Raw genomic sequence first — 15,242 nt, 5'->3', positions numbered from 1 at the left:
ATCAGCCATGATCTTATTGAATGGCAGAGCAGGCACGCAGTGCCAAATGGCCTGTTCCTATTTATTGCACACTACGCTCAAATGTCTGATGGATTTTTAAAAGCATTTCTTTATCCAGTTTCCCCTCATTCCTCCTCCCTTTAACCAGTTCTGAAGACAATAATGGTGTGCAAGAACATCCTTCCAAGTGACCATGCGAGGAGCCTGGGCATTGAGAGACAAGGAATAATTCCAATTATGGGCGCCGTCTACCAGAGGTTGCGGAATAGCAGTCAGCAGCTGATTTTCCCTCTTAAGCTCACAGGGGCTAAAACCGTGTGGCCCTTGCTGTTGCCCCGAGTAGCTGACTTTGCATCAAATATGGGAGCTTTCCTTTCCATGTGGTTCAGTGTCACTTGTCACCCTAGGACGGTGCATGTACTGGGCTGAGTGAGCAATGTAAGCCTACTTGTGACAATAAAGATTATTATTATCGGGATGGGAATTTCTTTCTTACAAAACTCGGATAGGCTGATTTGCCCCAAATTCTAAATATAATTTTAATGACAAGAATTAAGGTGACATACTCTTCCAGTAACCATCGTCTGCAATGGGTTATGACAAAAAACAAAATGCCCTGCATGTTGGAAATCTGAGATCGAAACAGAAAGTTCTGGAAAAAAAAACTCTACAGGTCGGGCAGCATCTGTGGAGGGAGGTACAGAGTTAAGGTTTGAGGGCGACGGACTAGCCATGATCGATCTCTCTCTCCGGATACAGCCTGGCCTGCTGAATATTTGGAGTGTAGTGTTCTCCTCCATCGAGACAGAAACTTCTGGTGAGATTGTCAACAACAGCGGCCTGCTGGGGGGCGGGAGCGGTGACGTCACCCGATCCGCAGCCGGGAGTCTGTAAACAGGTTCGGCACGACCCACAGAGCGGGAGGTGGGGAGTTAGACCAGCCGATTTAAACAACTAGATCCACCAGCGTCTCGGTGTAATTTGGATTAAGACTATGGCTACGATTCTTGATTGTGCCCATATCCCGGACGTGCGCAAGGTTCCCCGGCCCGGCCTTTGTCGATTGAAGTGATTGTGTAATTCCGTTTCACCCCTGCAGTGAAGTGGAGATTCCCGAGCAGTTTCCGGTGGAAGGCCCTGAGTCCCGCGAGCGGGGATAAAGCAGTGGCACAGCTGAGACAGTGAGAGGCGGAGCAGTTGCGGTCGGCGCTGCTGCTGGCCATTTGGAGAAAAACATAGCCAGCAACAAAACTAAAGGAGCATTTAAACCCCGGAGGGGGCGGGAGGCTGGAGATTGGCGGCGGAACGGCTGCCGGGCGATGGCTCTATACGGAGCGGCGGAGGCGGCCGTGGCGGCGAATCTGCCGTGCGAAGTCATCGTTCACATCTTCTCCTTCCTGTCCCCCTGGGACCGGCTCCGGGCCTCGTCCGTCTGCTCCAGGTGGCGCGAGTGCCTCTTCTACCCGTGCCTGTGGCCGGAGCTGTGGCTCCGCCTGCGCGGCTCGGCCGCCGAGCGCTGCCGCCTCGACTTCCTCATGAAGAAATGCGGCTCCTTCGTGCGGGAGCTGCGGGTGGACTTTGAGGGCGTCCTCGGCGACGGCGGCCTGGGCTCCGAGAGCGCTGCGGCCGTGCCGGGGCTGGGCGGCGGGGGACTGGAGACCCTCAAGGCCTACATGGAGGAAGTGCTGTGCGTGTTGAGGAGCGTCAGGAGCAACCGCAACCTGCAGAAGTTGAGCGTGTTCGGGGACAGCCACCCGCTGGAACTGGAGGAGAAACAGTCACGCGAGTAGGTGTCCGGGCAAAGTGCCGAGGGAGAGCCGGGGCGGGGTGCAACGCTGGGCCGCTCGCGGCCAGAGCCCTTCCTTCCCCTGTGAGCCGGCAAGGATTGGGAAAAGTCGGGGGGAATGGAAGGCAGAGTTTGGGGATATTATTCTCAGTCGATGCCATTTTCTAACATACGCAGTAAGATTAATGGGGTCCCCCTGTTTTTCCCACTGTGGCCTTTTCAGTTGCACGATTTCTGCGATGGGGATGTGTTGCAAAGTGAATGTTGCGGAATCCTGCCCCCATTGCCATAGTGGTTCCCTGATAATTTACATGCAATGTTTTGCAGAATAGATCAGGCAGGATGAAGATACGAATGTTTTGCCCACCCACATTTTTGCCAGTGCATCTGTGTCTCCCGAATGTCCAAGAAAATAGTGACACAAAGTGTCTTCCAAATCTGGCAAAGTCTGAATTTACTGTTTCTGTATATTTCTGCATAATTGATTAGTTGAATCTATTTAGTGTTTTTTTTTTTAGTTCCTAACCTGGTCAATTCTGCCACTTGTACTACTACTTCCATCCTTCCAAGACTGTCAAACTCAGATTTTTAAGCCTGCTCTTTCTGCACTCTACCTTTTATGCATTTGTGTCGTAAGTTTATTGCTAGTTTGCTTGAACTTACTTTTCAAAATTTGGTCATGAAACTAATGTCGTCTGAAGACAATGGTACAAGACCATTGAAACAAACCATTAAAACAAGAGCAACACTGGGTACTGGCAATACTGAAAAATACTGTGCAGATATGGTAGCATAGTGGTTAACATAATTGCTTCACAGCTCCATGGTCCCAGGTTTGATTCCTGGCTTGGACCACTGGTGTCTGCACATTCTCCCTGTTTATGCTTGCGTTTCCTCTGGGTGCTCTTGGTTTCATCCCACAGTCCAAAGATGTGCAGGTTAGGTGGATTGGCCAGGCTAAAATTGTCCTTGTGTTCAAAATTGCCCTTGGTGTTGGGTGGGGTTACTGGGTTATGGGGATAGGATGGAGGTGTGAGGTGCTCTTTCCAAGAGCTGATGCAGACTCGATGGGCTGAATGGCCTCTTTCTTCACTAAATTCTATGATACTCTGATTTGTGGAGAGAAATGGTAACATTTCAGGCCCTGTAACCTTTCCTTAGAATATTCTAAAAACAATTCTTGCAGATTGTACTTTAAACTGAAAGACTCAATAAAAAAAATAAAAAACCACAGTCCCTCTGATGCAGTTAGTACCTTGCAGCACCCATTGATTAGATTAGAGAAGGCTTCAAATGTACTTGTTGATTCTTTGCATCCGTACATGTATGTACAAGACTGCTGAAGAGAGGCATGTTATCAATGTGACAATTCTTATGGATTCCACACAGCCTAGACTTGTGGGTGACTGTTAGGCCTGGGATCAAACTTGACCAATATAGTGAGTAACAGAAGATCTGGACTGTGGGATGAAATTTAACGATAATGTGGGTAACATTTTTTTTGGACAGTACAAAAGAAGCAATATTTGTTTCTCTTCATTGGATTATGACAATGAGATGGGATTGCTTCAGCATGACTGCTGGTTGAACTTGTCAGTTCTTTTTCTACCTGCTGGGTTGACCAACATTTCAAAATGCATAAAGTCAGCTTATGTAAGCTGTGATGCAGTAGATAGCCCTGGAACTTTATTCATTGTGCTATCTAAGGAACAACTGGCTACAATTTTTGAAAATTAAGTATTCAAAACAGTGGGCCACTGAGGTGATGATGTTGCTTGTCAATATCTCAATTTCCCATAGTGAAGGTGCTTTATATAACTTCTATTCATTACTTGAGTGCTATTGTTGCCACTTTGCAGTAAGAGAAGAGGGAGAAGAGTAGCATTGATTGTGATATACATCTGTCCAAAATTGGGCAGTGCAGTGGTTAGCCCTGCTGCCAATGCTGCTGAGGACCCTGGTTTGATACCAGCCCTGGGTTACTATCTGTGTGGAGTTGGCACATTCTCCCTGTGTCAGCATGAATTTCACCCCGACAACCCAAAGATGAATTTAGTTGGCAGGTTTGCAGATGATACTAAATTTACAGGAGTTGCGGATAGTGATGAAGATTGTCAGAGAATACAACCAGATATAGGCTGCAAATTTGGGCCACGAAATGGTAGATGAAGTTTAACCCGGACAAATGTGAAATGATGCATTTTGGTAGATCCAGTTCAGGTGGGAGCTATAAAATAAATGGCAGGAGCAGAGACATAGATCTGGGTGTCCACACATCCTTAAAAGTGGCAGCACAGGTAGAAATGGTAGTCAAGAAAGCATATGGCATGCTTGCCTTTATAGGACAGGTTATAGAGTATAAAAGCTCACATTGTTACAATTATATAGGATGTTGGTTAGGCCACATTTGGAATACTGTGCCCAATTCTGGTCATCGCACTAACAGAAGGATGTGGAGGCTTTGGAGAGAGTACACAAAAGGTTTACCAGGATGTTGCCTGGTATGGAGGGTATGGTGTGCCATGTGGAGAGATTGAATAAACTGGGATTGTCTCCCTAGAGAGACAGATGCTGAGGGGCGACCTGATCAAAAGTGTACAAGTATAAATCTTAAATCTATTAGGGGTATAGATAGGGTGAACAGTTGGAGGCTTTTTTTCCAGGGCTAATTTTTTTTATAATTTTAGTGTACCCAATCATTTTTCCAATTAAGGGGCAATTTAGCGTGGCCAATCCACCTAGCTTGCACGTTTTTGGGTTGTGGGGGCGAAACCCACGCAGACACGGGGAGAATGTGCAAACTCCACACGGACAGTGACCCAGAGCCGGGATCGAACAATGGGACCTCAGCGCCGTGAGGCGGTTGTGCTAACCACTAGGCCACCGTGCTGCCCTTTCCAGGGCAAAAATGACTATTACAAGGGGGCACAAGTTCAAGGTGAGGGGGGGAAAGGTTCAGTGGAGGTGGCCTGGAATGCAAGTGAGGTGGTTCAGGCAGATGCATTAGTGACCTGAAGACCTATCTGGATAGGCACATGAACAGATGTGGTATAGAAGAATGCAGGTGGTTGGTCTAGATGGGACATGTGATCAGGTGTAGGCTTGGAGGGCTGAAGGGCCTGTTCCTGTGCTGTTTTGTTCTTTTCATTGTTTACAGGTTAGGTGGATTGGCTAAATTGCCCCGTGGGGGGTATATTTTTTTTTAAATTGAGGATTTATTGAATTAAAAATTGGAAAAGCAATGAATTGTACCCCACTTATTACCTTGAATTCTGAGGACTTGTAGAATCAAGCCCCCACTATCTCTTGCCAAACTTTTTATTAAATCCTGTTAACAGCAATCAGCAAGATTTATATTTGAGACACATGGGATACTTTATTTCGTAATCTAAAATATTGGGTTATTTTGTTAATATAGAAAACTACTGGATTAAAATTTAGATTTTAAATGGTCAAAACTTTTTGCTTCCTTGGATAACTATTGCATTTTTTCCTTTGTGATTTTATCAATGTTATTTTCTCTCTGTTTTTATTTTATTTCTAATTTTTTCTTCATCAATCCTTTAAAAATCCCAGCAGATTATATTCCACCCCAGTCTTCATCCATTGGTTCTAAGGAATACTTTCTGCTGGTCCAGTTTATATTTTAAAAGTCCAGGTATCATGCCAGTGGAACTTTTGTCCCTTTAAACATCTATTATAGGGTTGAAACCAATTGTATTATTTGTATAATTAGAAAATTGATCACCTACTACATTGGATTGGATTTGTTTATTGTCACGTGTACCGAGGTAGAGTGAAAAGTATTTTTCTGCGAGCAGCTCAACAGATCATTAAGTACATGGGAAGAAAAGGGAATAAAAGAAAATACATAATAGGGCAATACAACATATACAGTGTAACTACATAAGCACTGGCACCGGATGAAGCATACAGGGTGTAGTGTTAATCAGGTCAGTCCATAAGAGAATCGTTTAGGAGTCTGGTGACAGTGGGGAAGAAGCTGTTTTTGAGTCTGTTTGTACATGTTCTCAGACTTCTGTATCTCCTGCCTGATGGAAGAGTGAGTAAGCCTGGTGGGAAGTGTCTTTGATTATGCTGCCTGCTTTCCCCGGGCAGTGGGAGGTGTAGATGGAGTCAATGGATGGGAGGCAGGTTCGTGTGATGGACTGGGCTGTGTTCACGACTCTCTGAAGTTTCTTGTGGTCCTGGGCCGAGCAGGTGCCATACCAGGCTGTGATGCAGCCCGATAGGATGCTTTCTATGATGCATCTGTAACAGTTGGTAAGGGTTAATGTGGACATGCCAAATTTCCTGAGGAAGTAATAGGCACTGTTGTGCTTCCTTGGTGGTAGCGTCGATGTGGGTGAACCAGGACAGATTTTTGGAGATGTGCACCCCTAGAATTTGAAACTGCTAACCATCTCCACCTCGGTCCCGTTGATGCTGACAGGGGTGTGTACAGTATTTTGCTTCCTGGAGTCAATGACCAGCTCTTTAGTTTTGCTGGCATTGTGGGAGAGATTGTTGTCACTGCACCACTCCACTAGGCTCACTATCTCCCATCTGTATTCTGACTCGTTATTCGAGATCCGGCCCACTATGGTCGTATTGTCAGCAGACTTGTAGATGGAGTTGGAACCAAGTTTTTCCACGCAGTCGTGTGTGTACAGGTAGTAGAGTAAGGGGCTAAGTACGCAGCCTTGCGGGGCCCCGGTATTGAGGCCTATTGTGGAGGAGGAGGTGTTGTTGTTCATTCTTACTGATTGTGGTCTGTTGGTCAGAAAATCAAGGATCCAGTTGCAGAGTGGAGAGCCAAGTTTTAGGTTTTGGAGCTTTGATATGAGCTTGGCTGGGATAATGGTGTTGAAGGTGGAGCTGTAGTCAATAATTAGGAGTCTGATGTTAGAGTTCTTGTTTTCAAGCTCCTCTAGGGTCGTGTAGGGCCAGGGAAATGGTGTCTGATGTGTACCGGTTGCAACGGTATGCGAATTGCAGTGGATTAAGGTGCTCTGGGAGTATGGAGGTGATGCGCTTCATGATACATGAAAGGAAGTGGATTTTGACAATTGGTTTTCAGACCTCTATTGAAGTAGCTGTCAAAAACAAAATGGCATTTGTAAAAGAATTAAATACCAAGTGTGAAAATGTACCAGAATAATTGGGGAAGAGTTAGCAATAAAGTTATTTTTGCAGAACTACAGAACTCCGGTCTTGCTTGTTGATGCTTCATTATCACTAGGAGTGAAGTTATGAGACTTCCCACTCTGATAAAGCCAACGTAATGGTTTGGAGCTGTTGGAGGCGGTGAGTGAGATTATTTTAAAAAATTTGTTTGCAGGCAACACGGTGCAGTGATCAGCATTGCTGTCTCAACGGCCAAGGACCCAGGTTCAATCCTGACCCAGGGTCACTGTCTGTGTGGAGTTTGCATATTCTCCTTGTCTGCATGGTTCTCGCCCCCCCCCCCCCCCCCCCCCCCCCCAAAACAACCCAAAGATGTGCAGGGTTGATGGATTGCTGTGCTAAATTGCCCCTTAGGGAAAAAAAAATAATCGTGTACTCTAAATTTATAACAATGATTCGGTTGCAGGCTGAGATCCTTTTGTGCCCAAACAATTGTTTGTTGCTATGGTTAGTTTGTGTGGGGCATGTACTACATTGTTCATTCACATAGATTCATAGAATTTACAGTGCAGAAGGAGGCCATTTGGCCCATCGAGTCTGCACCGGCTCTTGGAAAGAGCACCCTACCGTCCACACCTCCACCCTATCCCCGTAACCCCACCCAACACTAAGGGCAATTTTGGACACTAAGGGTCAATTTAACACGGCCGATCCACCTAGCCCGCACATCTTTGGACTGTGGGAGGAAACCAGAGCACCTGGAGGAAACCCACGTGCACACGGGGAGAACGTGCAGACTCCGCACAGACAGTGAAGCCGGGAATCTAACCTGGGACCCTCGAGCTGTGAAGCAATTGTGCTACCCACAATGCTACCATGCTGCCACATGTTGCAGTTTTAAAGTGAGGTGGTCATGCTGGAGGCAGCATGAATGGTAACTCCACAGTACACATTGTGGTGGTTTAAGATTCCTTTGGGAATTTACATTTAACATTGGCAACCTAAAAGAGGTTTTCTAATTGCAACATGTTTGACTTGAGTAGTATGATAGACATTTATACGGTCAGTTCTTTTATGATCCTAATTATGCTTGGACTAGTGGGGCATTTCTGAACACAAACCCCTAGGCATTTCTCCAGGAGGTTGGGAAATTAGCAGCTTGAAGGCAGCTGCCTGGTAGCTATGTGTGGTGCACCATGGCTGGTAAGTAAAACAAAATCGATTTATTGAGATATTGAAATAGAAATGTTGAACTCCAGTTAACAGTATCTTGATAGATGGCAGTGGTTAGCATTGTTGCCTCACAATGCCAAGGTCCCAGGCTCTATCCTGGCCCTGGGCCACTGTACAAACTCTACATTCTCCATGTCTGTAGGATCTTGCACCAGAACCCAAAAGATGGGCAGGGTAAGTGGATTGGCCACACTAAGTTCTCCCTTAATTGGAAAAACATTGGATAAATTTATTTTTTTAAAAGTGTCTTGGTGAAATTTTAAATGAAACCCTGCAGTGCCATGTTATCTAATTCATGAGTACATGGTAAACACATCTTGAAAAAGTTGTGTGCAGCACTGAATTTTTTGTTTTATTTTTTTGACCCACCGTCACTTACTGTACCAGCCTCCCCGAACAGGTGCCAGAATGTGGTGACTAGGGGCTTTTCACTAACTTCATTTGAAGCCTACTTATGACTAAGTGATTTTCATTTTATTTTTCATTTCACTTTGCTGATATTTTTAATGGCCAATGTGGAGCTGTGCTCTGACTCTGCATTGTCTTGTATGATTCTGCTTTTTGATTGGTGGCATTCCTTTTACTGACTGAAATTTCCCAAAACGACATTCCTTTTACTGACATTTCCCAAAATGACTGACTTTTTAGTTATGGAAATTCAGACCCATCACAGGAAACATTGGTAACAGCAAACTTTGCAAAGAAAGCAACATGTTGTTTAATTAGTTTACTGCTATGAAATCATTTAAAATCCAACATGTTGCTTTCTTTAGGGAAGCAATAAGAGCATGGTTTAGGAATGTATAATTGCATGCAGATAAAATGGAAGCCATTAATTTAAACTACACTGCCTTGTGTGACATGAGTTCAAAACCTGGAAACGAATGACTAAATGAACAAAAATAATGTAACCATTGTCATTGTGGACCAACCTAATTTTAATAGATCAAATTGGATATGGTCTCTGAGGATATGTCAAAGATCAAATCTAAAGTAAAATTGATTTAGCTGTAATTGAGGTGGTAAAGTCGAGTTGTCAATTGACCTACAGCATTAATTTGTGCACAATGGACAGAATGGCTTTTCTTAGTTCTATGTGCATACTGTCCAAGCAGCTGCTTCAAGAATTTGAGGGGGCTTTGGACTTTCAAATCTAAATGTTGCTATACTTGGAAATGTAGCAAATGTAATGCCTTTTGTTTATTACAGAATCCAACAATTGATTGAAGAGGTATTGGGAAATTCCAAACATCTGAAATGGCTCTCCCTTGGGTTTTTCCTGGAGGTAGTAACTCCCACAACATTAGCAGCCTTGCCTCAGTCCAGTGCCAACTGCATTGAACATCTGAGTCTCCTGGATACCCATTTCATTGATACTGCCCCAGTTATTGAGGCAGTTGAGTTGGAGCGCTTTCTAAACCTGCGATCACTTGCATTGGATTTCTGCTATTTCACTGCTGAAGTAACACGAGTACTCGCCAACAGCAACCATGTGCCTTTGCATAGGTTGTCTCTTGTAATACATCACCTCTCCATGTCCAACATACATATGTTAGATAACATGCCACAAGATGCAGATTGGAAGGTGCTTACCAGGCACTGTGCAAATCTTCATGTTTACATCATGGCTTTTAGTGTCAGGAATGACATTTTGCTAAGAATTCTGAAGCCAAGCATACCGTTAGAGAGAATTCACTTTGATAGCTCGACTAATGGTGTTTCAGGTGCTGTGATAGATCTCATATCCATGCAGTATGACAAATCCCTTACCCACTTCCTCCTAATAAAGGAGGATGTAGAGCAAGGCATCAATGGTTTTCCAGATCTCGAGCCCAATGAAAATGAAGATCCCTTGGTGATGTTGGCATGGAGGTGTAAAAAGCTTTCTCATCTCTCAATTCATGGTAAGCAATGCATTTATTTGGGCTTGATATTGTAAATGAGTACAATTGTTTTTGACCTAGATATGCATATGTTGATTTGTTGACTATGAACTTGTATTTTACAAACGCTGTTCTGGTGAGGTTTAGGTGATAGAATGTAATAAAACTTAAAGGAAAGCAATAAGCAGTGTCATGAATAGGTTTAAGGAGTGGGGTTAAAGTTCAGTGCAAAGTTAGATTTTTGTCATGTGACTGCTCATCAAGGTGAGAGAATGCATTTTCTAGGATACCAGTACACCTTTTTTTTGTTGGACCATTTATCTTGCACTCTACCAATATGTTAAGTATTGTGTTTGACAATTGGGTTATGCTTCCACTATTCTTTAGTGCAGTCTGAAAGATTAATGTGAGAATTTTACACTGCACACTTATTGTGATTATGGATAGCTTTGTGAATCATATCATAACACTAACCAAACCTTAGTTTTTATTCGTGTGTGTGTGTGTAACAAATGTATGAATTGAGACTTTTCATGACTGGAGACTAATGCATGTCAATTTTCTTAGCATGGTTGAGTTTTTCATCAGAACTCAGTAATATAAGTGAGATTTTGTATAACGTTTATGTTCTTGAACTCAGTACCTGTTTTCAATTTGCAATCTAGGATATGTTGTTTGGGCCCATAATCTCATTGCCATCGCACGGCTTCGTGGACCAGAGCTGCAAGTCCTGGAAGTGACTGAGGAAAGCATTAATTATGATGAATATGTGATGGTTGACGTGGCTGGGGATCCTGTACGTCTCATTGAAGAAGTATCCTTCGGTTTAAGAAAACGGTGGCATCCAGTAATGAAAAATGAAATTCTTTATGTTTGCAGTGAGGCCACTTGTTATTTTTACAAGGAGATGCAGCGCTTCAGTGAAGGCATTTAGCATTTCAAACTTGTGTATTAGAGGGCCCTGCATTTTTTCAATAATTTAACATTTACATGTGCTGTTAATTAGTATTAGTTATATATACATGTGTATCCTGCTTAATCTGTAAATGTAGTTGGTATTGGTTTAGAAGTAGATGTGGCAAGAGTCACTGGATTTTCTCAGCGCCTGTGTCAACTGCCAAAGAAAACAGAATGAAGTGCCCACATGCTGGCAGGGGCGGGCCAATGGCTGGTCTGCCAGAACCTACGCGTTTAAAAGGTCGAATTTTCGACCTGCGGTACACAGCTGTGCTGTGGCTCAGTCAACAACAATACAGCTCTTAAACGAATGTGCACCTGCTTCACTGTCAATAGTGAACACAAAAATCAGTTCTAACAAAGCAATGAGCTGCTGCTATGATTTTGAGAACATTCCACTAGGATAACTTTTAAAATCTTGTTAAAGCAAGAGGCTTTAAAAGCCGCAATGTTCAGGGCAACCGCGGGTACAGTCGTGGTCTCTGTGAGACTAGCACCTGACCCCAGTTTAAGTGGTACGAATGTTGTGCATTTAATGTAAAGGACAGCCAGTATTACTCAGTGTGGCCATCATGCTGCCCAGCAGTGCTGTGACCTGGCTGCTTTGTATAAGCTTGTAAAACAAAATTTACTGTATGCAACATATGTCAAGATTCTATTTATGAAGAAAGTATGAGTGGTGATTGTTTCAAATGGTTTTACCATCTTGTGTCAATGATGCATTTGACAGGTGTGCATTGTTGCATGTCTCCAGTGATTAATGCACTTGCCATGCGGATTTTATATGTACATCTGTAGAGTGGATCCACTGGTGCAATGTGAAAATGCCAGATGTGGTGAGATTTTATCATTGAATGAGATCATAAGAAATACTGACAGAAAATGTGAGGAAAGCAGTTGAATGTTAAATTAATGTTTAAGTTTGTGTTGACTTCTGATCTATCAATAAAGCATTCAAATGTCTTATTTGCATAATGTTTAGTGCTAAAGTTGAGAATTTACAATGAAGTTAAGCTATATCATGTACACTTGCAAAAAAATGCATGTACTGACAGAAATACATAATTGGTCTGAAGTTAGTCTTTTACATACACTCAAGAACTGTTAGTATTTCCATAAGTGTGGTTACAAACTATATAACATTTGATAGCTGTTCCTTGTACTATGGTTTTTTTGATGCTGGAAATCTGTGTAATGTGCTTCCTGAACTAATTACATTTCAAATATTACAATGATCCACCATCACGTAATCCTACAACACATTCCATTCTGATATACACCTCTCTTCCTCAGTGAGCCTGGTCAAAGACTGTTCAGGATTTACCTTTGTTGAAGTAACTTGCAAGATTTTTGAGTTTTATGTAATTGCTGGGGGCAAGAAAAAAACAAATTGCATTGGCAGCCATTAAGAGATTGTATGGTGGCTGAGTGTGTGCATATATAAGTGTGGAAAGAATAGTAGAAATTGTCATGATTGATGTGCATTTAAATTGAGAGAACTGTTCCCTGCCTTAGTCCAGACTTTGATGTTGGGGGCTTATCACCTACTTGTCTTGAATTGCACACTAGCATCTCCAACAGGACCGTAAACCAGTGAGCAATTTTGAATTGTTTATGAATAATGAGTCTTTGTTCTCTTGTTGTACGGGCTATACTATGTTGGAAGATTGGGGCATTTATGGATCATCTTCCTGATTAGCCACCATCATTTGCAAAATAAATGTGTTATCTGTCAGAAATGGGATTGCTTGGATCTTGTTTTGTTTGATGTTTAGCAAGCTGGAATTCTATGGCCTGCTACATCCTTATTGCACCCTCTACTGAAATCAGGAGTGGTGAGTTGGCTTGTTTTGTGATGTGGAGTGATGCCTGAGGTGCGGTGACCCTCTGGTTAAATCATTACCACTCCGCTCTCAAAAGGGGAGAGCAGGCTGTCCTCTGGGAGTATGTTTTGCCTCAATGTGGCAGTGAATTCTGTTGGTTCACACAAGTATTCAATTCTGGGCTGCTAGTACATAAATTTTGCAGAAAGACCAGTCCATTCACCTATTGCGTCCATGCTTCTCTTGGTGCTTTTATCAACTGGCATTCTTCAGCAGTAGAGGGCTTGTCTCGAGTCCTGTATAGGACTTTCATATTCCCACCTGACTCGGGGCAGCACATCAGGATTAAGGTTGCAGAAACCTTGTCTTGACACATTGTTTATCATCCACCATTCTTTTAAATTTGGTTCTTGCAGCATTTTTGCTAGCCAGTAATAAGCCAATCTAATATTCCAAAATTTGCCATTGTTTTAAACTAATCTTTGCTAGACCAGTACCCAAATCACTATCTACATACAAAATAACCAATAGTCTAAAATAGACATTTCATGCAAATCATTACTAGCATTTTCACTTTATTCTTGCGCTCTTATTTTACTGTCTCCTGTGCTTCCTTTCTACTTTGAACCTATTTGACTGCCTTTTTGTGCTGTTTTCGATATACATATGAATGTTGACCTGGATAGAAGTAGCGCACGGTAAAATATCAATTGTTGGGGTTCCTCAGTGTGGTATTTCTTATACCTGGGGTTCCTCTGTGGTATTATTTATTCATACCAGTGTGGGCAAGTATATACTAAATTCTTTACTCCTACAACATTAAAGCAGCTCCATCTTTTTTCCATGGACAAAAACTGTCACCTCATTTTTCCATATCACAATAATTGAAAATATATCAAGTGGCTATGAAGGAAATGATATTGTGGCTGTAATATCTTCTACCATTTCTCTTGTCTAGGAGTGCCAGAGTTGGCTTTAGCAATTTGGTGAATGTAAAATAGTTGTGATATGTGAAAGAATTAAATATGCCAAGACCAGCTTCAAGCAGAAAGTGAATTTGCAGAACTGGTCATGAGTGAGTTGAAAAATTCCATAACTGATTATCTTCATTCCTCTGTACAGAAATCTGTATGAAAAAATTACACCTAAAGTCCATTTTGTTTAAATCAAACACTGTTTATTTCAGTATTTTACAATAAACATTTTTATATATTCTCAATGTTCTTCAAACATTCCTTTTTATATTAAAAGTGTATAAATCTGCATTTACATCAGTGGAACCAAGCATAGCACCACTTCAGACCTGCATAAATGGTATTTCTTCCTTGCTAAGATCGAGTAGTTCAAATACTGATTAGCTTTTTAAAAGTCTGTCAATAGGCATTTACAAATTCCATACATACAATGCACTGAATAAACACAATGCTCTTAATTAAAATAGTGCATAGCAAGCTAACTCTCACAGTATTGCACAGTAAATTTCATGTAAGACTCCTGAGGTGGATATTTGTAATCAAACAGCACATTATCAGAACTTGTGCCTTTATTCCAAACTGGAAAGTTAATGTTAAATACCACTTAATTATTTATAGCAAACACCATTTAAAAATTATGCTCAACTTCCACTTAACATAACCGACCTCTACTCATTTTTCTTGTGCGGATGGTTGGTGTTCTGTTTCGGAAAACCTGGGTAGAGGAAGTCGAGATGGGAGAAGGCCACATGTAATGTCTGAAAGTTGTCCATGGGGAAGAAATATAGGCCGAGAAGGTGGGAGATGACGTGGGTATGCTCCTGGTTGTACTGGATCTCTCACTAAAATCAAGCACAAGTTTTTCTTGAGTTGAGGGTACTCTAAGTACACGCTTACAAATTTTACTTTATGATCTTCCACATTTATTTTATGATGCTCCTCTTACCAGGGACATTATTTCCTTAGACTTAAAAAAAAAAGGCTTGGTGGCACAGTGGTTAGCAGTGCTGCCTACAGCACTGAGGGCCTAGGTTTGAATCCCAGTCCTGGGTCACTGTGGAGTTTGCACATTCTCCCCATGTCTACATGGGTTTCACCACCCCCACCCAAAGATGTGCAGGTTGAGAACCACACTAAATTGCCCCTTAATTGAAAAATAAATAATTGGGTACTCTAAAATGTATTTGTTTTATTACTTTTATATCCAGTCACTTAATTCAGTGCTCACATCTAATGTACAAGAAAATTGACATCTACAAGCAATACTGAAGTAGATTTCCCCCAATTTTCTTTCCATGATCTTCACATATCTAACAATTCCATTTGAAGTCCCCCATTTATAATATTCTGAAATTGGTATACATTTGAATATCAGTATCATACTTTGTTTATGATAAAGAATTAATTTAAAAATCTAAAACTAGGTGTTTCTGATCAGATGTTTTCCAGGTCCCAGTAA

At 42.2% G+C, this 15,242-nt stretch overlaps 2 protein-coding genes across 3 annotated transcripts in view; one reads left to right on the top strand and one right to left on the bottom strand.

Annotated features, from left to right (window-relative positions):
- The first annotated feature begins 910 nt into the window (after nt 1–910).
- On the top strand, nt 911–12,725 carry LOC119954867 (F-box only protein 33). Its single transcript, XM_038780468.1, has 3 exons — nt 911–1,786; nt 9,356–10,050; nt 10,695–12,725. Exons 1-3 carry the CDS (start codon nt 1,320–1,322, stop codon nt 10,961–10,963), a joined length of 1,431 nt encoding a protein of 476 aa, XP_038636396.1. The 5' UTR covers nt 911–1,319; the 3' UTR covers nt 10,964–12,725.
- A 1,239-nt stretch (nt 12,726–13,964) lies between these two features.
- The window catches only part of ctage5 (CTAGE family, member 5), a 120,988-nt gene continuing 119,710 nt past the window's right edge, over nt 13,965–15,242 (bottom strand). For both annotated transcript variants that reach the window (XM_038780444.1, XM_038780454.1), the window contains exon 28: nt 13,965–14,625. In XM_038780444.1, coding sequence (XP_038636372.1) covers nt 14,456–14,625 — 170 coding nt within the window. In that variant the 3' untranslated portion in view covers nt 13,965–14,455. The remainder of the gene's footprint in view (nt 14,626–15,242) is intronic.

This window comes from Scyliorhinus canicula, chromosome 2, assembly GCF_902713615.1.
Source record: "Scyliorhinus canicula chromosome 2, sScyCan1.1, whole genome shotgun sequence".
Classification (NCBI taxonomy): domain Eukaryota; kingdom Metazoa; phylum Chordata; class Chondrichthyes; order Carcharhiniformes; family Scyliorhinidae; genus Scyliorhinus; species Scyliorhinus canicula.
The sequence above is the reverse complement of the archived record's forward strand: the minus strand, read 5'-3'. Positions and strand labels throughout refer to the sequence as shown.

Excerpts from the sequence above, each read along its gene's own strand:
- LOC119954867 (XM_038780468.1), top strand. The coding sequence starts at position 1,320 with ATGGCTCTATACGGAGCGGCGGAGGCGGCCGTGGCGGCGAATCTGCCG. Across the intron at positions 1,787-9,355 it reads GAGGAGAAACAGTCACGCGA|AATCCAACAATTGATTGAAG; the intron begins GTAGGTGTCCGG and ends TGTTTATTACAG. Across the intron at positions 10,051-10,694 it reads TTCTCATCTCTCAATTCATG|GATATGTTGTTTGGGCCCAT; the intron begins GTAAGCAATGCA and ends TTTGCAATCTAG.